The sequence below is a fragment of the Phalaenopsis equestris genome, unplaced genomic scaffold, assembly GCF_001263595.1.
Source record: "Phalaenopsis equestris unplaced genomic scaffold, ASM126359v1 Scaffold000297, whole genome shotgun sequence".
Classification (NCBI taxonomy): domain Eukaryota; kingdom Viridiplantae; phylum Streptophyta; class Magnoliopsida; order Asparagales; family Orchidaceae; genus Phalaenopsis; species Phalaenopsis equestris.
In genome coordinates this window covers 4792959-4800572 of record NW_018164739.1, presented here as the reverse complement: position 1 = coordinate 4800572, position 7614 = coordinate 4792959, and the positions used below count along the sequence as shown (strand labels likewise).

At 34.5% G+C, this 7614-nt stretch overlaps 1 protein-coding gene across 1 annotated transcript; it reads right to left on the bottom strand.

The window, feature by feature from the left end:
- Positions 1 to 443: 443 nt before the first annotated feature.
- On the bottom strand, positions 444 to 5068 carry LOC110025438 (homeobox protein BEL1 homolog). The gene is made up of 4 exons (XM_020725908.1): positions 4729 to 5068; positions 3181 to 3587; positions 1387 to 1447; positions 444 to 1045 (listed from the first exon to the last, which is right to left on the bottom strand). The coding sequence occupies exons 1-4, from the start codon at positions 5041 to 5043 to the stop codon at positions 542 to 544; spliced, it is 1287 nt and encodes a 428-aa protein (XP_020581567.1). The 5' UTR covers positions 5044 to 5068; the 3' UTR covers positions 444 to 541.
- Between the last annotated feature and the right edge of the window lie 2546 nt (positions 5069 to 7614).

Here is a 7614-nt window from a genome sequence, read left to right as displayed (position 1 = left end):
CTCACGACAAAATTTTAATATTTACACGCACATCACTTAAATATTTAATATCACATAAAAACGTGCTATTACCACATTTATATGTAAATATGAAAGTATAGGTGTGAGACATGTAAATTTCTCTAATTTTTTTAAAATTTTATTTAATTTCATTTATATTTCAATGTTCTCAAAGTAAATCTAATAATTTATGTGCACATACATGAAAAAGAAATTGATATTAGAATAGTTTGACAAAAATGTCACTCCAAGCTCAATGCAATAAACTATGTTTTCTATGAACAAAATTATATCTTGTGTTTCAAAAATTCAATGGTGTATTCTACAAATATAATTCATTTATATCTATTTTTGGTTCAACTTACTTATATATAAGAACTCATTTATAGGAAACAATAATGTCATTGATTTAATGAACTCATCATGGTGAAAATTTAGAAAATTTACATCACAACATAAGGTTTTTTTTTTTCCTCCTTTTACATGCATAATGTGCATGCAAGCCTTAAGATTCCATGCATGTTGGAATTTAGTTTATTCTTTAGCCTGCCAAATCATGTAGCAGCTGAGCTCCCATCAAGTTTCTATATGGGATGTTCTGAGTCTCTCCCTCCAATATTGAAAACTGCACTTCATCTCCTTCGTCTCCAATGGCCAACTCCCTTGTAAAAAGCAGAGGCCTTTCATGCTGCTGCAAGCTGAGGGTGAGCTCATGGCCACCATGGTAAGAACCAAAGTCTGTCTCAAGAATGCCATAGGTCTGACTTGGGTTACCAATATTTGGGTTGTGGTGATGAGCGTTGATGTTGTTGATTATGGATGAGAGAGATTTATGGTCTTCAAAAGGTGGTTGAGAGGTTGGGCTAGGGTTTGGGTTAGGGTTAGGGTTAGAATAAGGATTATTGCTGCAATTGCCTGCTTCTTGCATGGTGGTTGCATGGGAGGACTGGCTGTTCTTGTCTTCCTCCTTCAACTCTTCCATGTACATCTCTTCTATCATGGGCTTCCATAGCCTCACCCTAGCATTTATGAACCAATTGGAGACCTAAAAAACCCATGAAATTCAGAAAAAAAAAAATTATTTCTATATAATGCAGATTAATAGTTTATCAAAGTATGAGATTAATTTGCATTCCAAAATGCTATTTTGATACCATTTGACTGCTGTAATATCTGTGCAAATATTCTATTTTGCATAAAGTGAGTTAATTTCTATAAAATCTGTTTGTAAACATTATTTATAAAATCTTTTTCACTTATCACATATTTTACAATATGTGGTGAAGGGTGCAATAAACTACACTGAAAATTTGATGGAGAGTTTATAAGAGTAATGAATCTAGCATGCATGGAATGTAGTTAATATGGTATTTATGTAAGACTTACCTGGCTCCTAGATAGCCCAGTTTGCCTAGCCAAAATGTGCTTATCAACATCACTTGGATACCTACATAATAAATTAATAGTATGATGAGGAATCCCATTGTCAGTATTGGTATTAAATGTTTGCATCAGCAATATAGAAGCAATAAAATAAAATAAAAAAGAGATAAATATGCAAGAAAAATTTTCAGCTCAAATCTCACTATAAACTCCTTTGGATTTAATTTGAACAGTTCAAATTATAAAGCAAGATTTGAAAAAAATAGTGAAATTTACTAAAGATATCATAAGAACACATATTGACTAATTAACACTTCAAAAATCTCCTCATGCCTCTGCATATTGTATTTTTTCTTACTCATAAAATGAATATATATACATATATATATATATATATATGATTATATGCTAGATTCCAAGACATGTTCATGTATTGTGGAGAGCTCTCACTAAAAACAGTAACAAGTGGTTAAAGAAGAAGACAATTAAGAAGACAAAGTAAAACTAAATAATGATTTTCAGTCCATTTGTACATTGCTAAAGAACAAATATGGAATTAAACAATTCAGAAAATGACTCTGTAAGAGTTAAATTTCTCACCCATTTGCCAAATAATACACCTATTTTCTTTTATTTATCTTATAAAGGGAGACAGCTTGCATTTTAGTATAAAAAAAAAATTCCATTATTATATAAATAAAACAATGTATGTACAAATGATACAAAAAAGCATATAATTTGAGCTTGGTCAACCATTTGGATTCACTGACAGTTAAGGACAAGAATGGTGAGTGGTGGATAAAAGAGTCAAACCAAGATATAATCTGGTATAATAATTATTAAAAAATAATCATAATAATTCATTCATCATCAAGAATACTAAATAACTAAAGAAAAAAAAAAAAAAATCTTTATATAATGTTTCTTGGGGCCCAATCATTTAAAAATTATGTGAAAATTTAAATAGACAAGTTGAAGTTCATGCATAGAACAAATTTGTAAAAATCATGAATATGATCAAGCAATATATACAATTTGAGTCAGTTTTGTAATTTTCTTAATTATATATATATAAAAGAAAATAGAAAAAAAAAAAGAATTAGTCTGTTCTTATGTATTTTTCACTGAGGCCCTGATTAAATTTAAAATTGAGTTATATCTAACAATATATTTGATTACATTATCTGTGAAAAATTCTATAAGGTTTTATATTATGCAACTTGGCCATATATCTATCCTCCATACATGCTGTTTTTTGGGAGATTTACATACACACCACACTATTCCTATGTATTTACATATTTAACGCCTAAATACATGAACTGTGTATTTCTTTCTTAACAATTGAAATAATGCATTCTTGATGTGATCTGGGGGGCATAACTGCAATAAATAAAATTTAAATGTTAGTTATGTAAAATACATATAACAAGTGATAAAAATTATTTCCCTTCCTTACATCTCTTAATCTTGCAATTTTGCAATAAAACCCATAACTTCATTAAATTTGCATTCATTTAATATAATTACCATACATTAATTATCAATGAAGCATAAACTACAAGCTTGGCAAGCAAACTACTTCTTTCAAGCTAATTTCTTCGCTATGATATATAAAAGACTTTACTTTTTAGTTTATATCACCTAATTAAAAATTATATTAGTAGCAGTTCCTTTAAAATATATATTTGCAAATCTATCATAATTTAATTACATAATAATTCACTGGTATGTATATATGCAAATCTATCATAATTTAATGCAAAAGAAATGATATGTAGAGAAGAAGAATATTACGGATGGAGAAAGTGTTCGAAAAGCCATGCACGTAGAATGGAGACCGAACGGTCCGGTAAGCCACGCTGCGGCCTCCATGGATGACTCTCTATCATTCCAGCCTGCTGAAATGCTTTCTGTTGTCTAATGCATTGATCCAGCAACTTCAACCTTGGTGTCTCTCCCCTTGTCAAGCCGGCCGCCACCGCCGTCGTCACCGTCGCTGCGGCGGCTTCGTTCTCTCCCATCGCCCTCCTCGTCGCCTTGATCTGCCCGGCGATCCCGTCTCTCAGGCATCGAAAATGCCGCGACATCGCCTTCGAAGCGAGCTGCGAGTATGTCCTCGCAGCGCCTTCGCCGGCGATTTCCTCGAATGCCAAAACTACAGCCTTCATTTGCTCGCAGTATCTCCTATACCTCCTATCCACCTATCCAAATGAAAATGTAGGTTAAATTAAATTCAATATTGATATTGTATCATAATTATTTTATATATGCTACAAATGTATAATTGTAATTATGTAAATTCATAAGAGAATTTTTTTCTTACATATTACTAAGTGAGTTTTATGTAAATGAGCTAAATTTCTCTTTTATATATATATATATATAAATATATAAACTTGATGAGTAGTATTTCGAGCCATATATATATTTATATAAAAGAAAAGGGTAAAAAAATAAATATAAAGAAAATTTTAGACTGAACAGAAATATATGGGTATTAATGTGATGAACTAGGTTTGCACTGCTACTATAAATTCTGAAAGGGAAATGATTCTTAGATCAGCTAGCTCTACCATAAAAATAAATAAATAAAAAATAATTTCTGATATTAATTTATATTAATTTGATATAATTATTTCAATCCTAAGTCATGAAAAAAAGGGTATTTTTACAGAGCAAATTGAGCCATCGAATCGAATAATACGGTGTGGTAGTCCCACATGCTTGTGGGCACACGCTCCCTCCATACAAACTATTAATTGTGTGTGTGTGTGTGTGTGTGTGTGTGTAAGTCCCCTTTGGCAAGGGTTCGATCCCTACTGTGGTGCGTTGGGAATTTTATGGCACATAATGCGGGCTCTTATCATGGGGGCCGGATTGCATATGAGAAATCGATATTTAGGCCTCTGCCAAATATCGATATATATATATATATATATATATATATACATCTTCCTCATGGTTTACTGCAATATTATTATGAGGCATATAAATATTAATTTAAATTGCAGAAAAGGCCATCCTAACAAGAATGTAAAATTAGTAAGCCTTTAATTACCACAGCAGATGCAATAATCTAAAGTTTCAGTACTTTAGTGGGTTCCATTTAATATCAATAATAATGAGGAAGGGGATGGAAAAAAACTATAGAGTCAGATAACTATGTAAAGTGGAGAATAGAGGTTTCCAAAATTAAGTAGAGAAGCATCAAACTGTCATTCTGCCCCCACTCAGTAGCAGCATCTACCTATGGTTAGCAGAATTTCTTTTCTCAAAACCACCAAATATTTCTAAAATTTACATTTTTTTAAATAAATTTAAAAAAAAAATTAAATTTTTCACCTCTTCTAACATGGAGAGAAGCTTTGCCTTTCTCTTCTGCAACTCTGAGGGTTCCATGGAGTAAAGTGATTGTTGGCTCCAAGAAGAACTGGAATCCTCCATTGGCTTAGCACTGTTGCTCCTCCTCCTACTGCTATTCCCATCTCCTAGGCTACAAAACTCATTTATAAGCTCTTGTGTTGGAAGAAGATATTTGCAGCTTTTTATATGGAAAGGATGGGGAGAAGAGAGATGATGGTGGAAGGAGGGGGGCTGAGGAGGGTTATAAAGTGATAAGGAAAGACTTTGGATTTGGTTTGCGTGAAGAGATTCCATCGGCCAAGCGCTCGGGCGGCCCCCGCCCCTGACGCCGCGGCGGGGGCGGCGCCGCCGCTTTCTTGCGAGAATCTCCTCCAGCTATGATTTGATGGCATATCCATTGCAAAGAGATCGTGACCCCCGGTCTCGAAGTTGGTCATCGTCGAAGAGTTTGCGGCCATGGCCGAGAACTCGTCGAAGGGGTGTTGGTGATGATGAAGATTATGATGCGATTCGTGAGACATCATGAAGGAGATATTGATGAAGTTGTGGAGAGGCAAAGAGAAAGATCAAAAAGATGGAAATTTGTAAGTTTATAATTGATGAAGGGAGGAGGTGGGCTCTAGTTCATCCAAGCTACGAAGCAAGATGGGATCTTTTTCTCTTAAAAAACTAGGGGGAAGGCTGAGGAGGAGAGAGAGAGAGAGAGTGGGGGGAATCAAAAGAAGTAATTATCTCTTTTTATGGGTAGGAGAGAGGACTAAAGCTATATAGCAGCCGCCGCAAGGTGGTCCCAAGAACGCATACACCTTCCAAGCTCTAATCTTTTTTCTATTGCAACCTTAACTCCGCTTTGTTGTTCTTAGTTTCTCTTTCTTCAATCTTCTTTAATGGCTACTCAGCACTTTAGGCAAGATACGGGCTTTCTTCTCAGCGCAAGGAGTGGCCAAAACCGGGATTGGTACTAATCCCTATCCCTCCAAAGTAGCAGTTCCTCATATCCTTTTTCTTCTGCCTCTGATCCCTAAGTGAAGTAGCTTCATAAGAGATTTCTGATCCCAAAGTGAAGGAGGAGAGAGAGAGAGAGAGATAGGAAGAGAGAGAAAGGGGAAGAAGAAGAAGAAGAAGAAGAAGAAGGAGGAGGTGTGGGAAGTGGTCCTATGATCCCAACCAATTCCAATTAAGAGGGATAATAAAGGATGGTAGCCACCAGCCATGGGACCAATTTTCCTCTTACCTTTTCTTCTTCTCTCCTAACAGTTATTGTGTGTGTGTGTGTGTAGGCTAACTTTCTCATACGGCACATGGAAACTTCAACTGCCCGCGTGCGCGCGCATTCTTTTGGAAATCACTGTAGCCGGAACGAACTTCTTATTAGGGTCCGTTTGATTTACAGTTTTGATTTTAATGATGCAATGTGAATTAATATTATAAATTTTAATAATTTTTAAATGGCCATAAAGTTTTATGAGGATTATTATTGTTGAGAAATTAGGGCAAAGAAAATAAGAATCAACACCAATCCAGAAGAACATAAAAACTTAACGAGGTTCAGCATAGATGTCTACGTCATTGGGAGCAGAACGGCGACTTTCTTTCAATTCAGAAAAAAAAAGAACATGATTATCATGCCTATGGTTATCAACAGGACATATATATATAACCCTAGAGTAATATGTGTAATTACAAAATTACTCTTGTAACGTACGCCCCCGCCCCTGCATCCCCAACCCGCATTACAAAACTCTCTCGATTTGACAGATGCTTCCGCTCCACTAGCTCGCTTCGTTCCGCTCCAACATCTGTCCCTTATCTGGTACATGAGTCATACCTAACAATAATTTTCTTATTTCCCTTTTAGATTGGTCATAACATATTTTTATTTTATTCCTTGGCTTTAATCGTATAAAATGTTTCTTTAATTAATGTATGTAATGAGGTTCAGAATTTTATTTGTGAGGATTGTAGGCTTTTGATATTTTCAATTTAATTTCAAGATATTGGTCTTAAGAAAAATGAGGTCTGGGCAAGAAGAAACGACAAGATCAGAACTTACATTTTAGTAGAGCTTCAGAAGATTTATTGAAAAGTAGTTGCCTATGTAAGTGGGAAATTGACTTCAATTAGCTTCCTTTGGTGGGTTTCATCTCTAGTTGATATTTTGCGATTTTCTTATCATATTTTATTAGTTATAATACTATTTATTTATTTTTAGAATAGGACTTAATTAGATATTTATTTTTTATAATTAAAATATTTTTCTTCTGCATATTTGCGTCATCACACACACAACTATATATACATTATAGACGTGTGTATGTTGAATCCTAAATTGTCTTTTGGAAAATATACCCCGAGAGTTAGAGTTGAAGGGAGAAAGAGAGAGGGTTAGAGAAAGTGACAAGTTTTCTTATTTATGTCGTGACCACTTACTTATAAGTGTCTCAAAATACAGTGGTTATTATAACCACTTGAATAACTGAATCAACATATATGTCAAATGAAAATTACATTAGAATGCAAAGGAAATATAATGTCTCTCCCTCGCCAGAAGTTTCGGTTCAACCGGTTATGTCGATCGGCCGCATATATCAGTTCAATTATGCCGAGGAGGCCGGTGGATCGATTAAAAGGAAGCCGATTGATTTTGGTGAGAGGTCTGCCGGCCGACGGTCTTGTCTGGCAGAAGGTCTGTCAATCGATGTGTAGTTGGTCAGATGCTTATCTGACGATATCCAGTTCTTTAATTTGAAAATTTGATCACTTGGGTCTCCATTTCGAGCCGCTCGATCACTTTGAAATTTGTGTTGGCATTTTTGTTATATACATATTAGTTGCTCGTTTGATTTTTATGCTCGTTGATAGCGA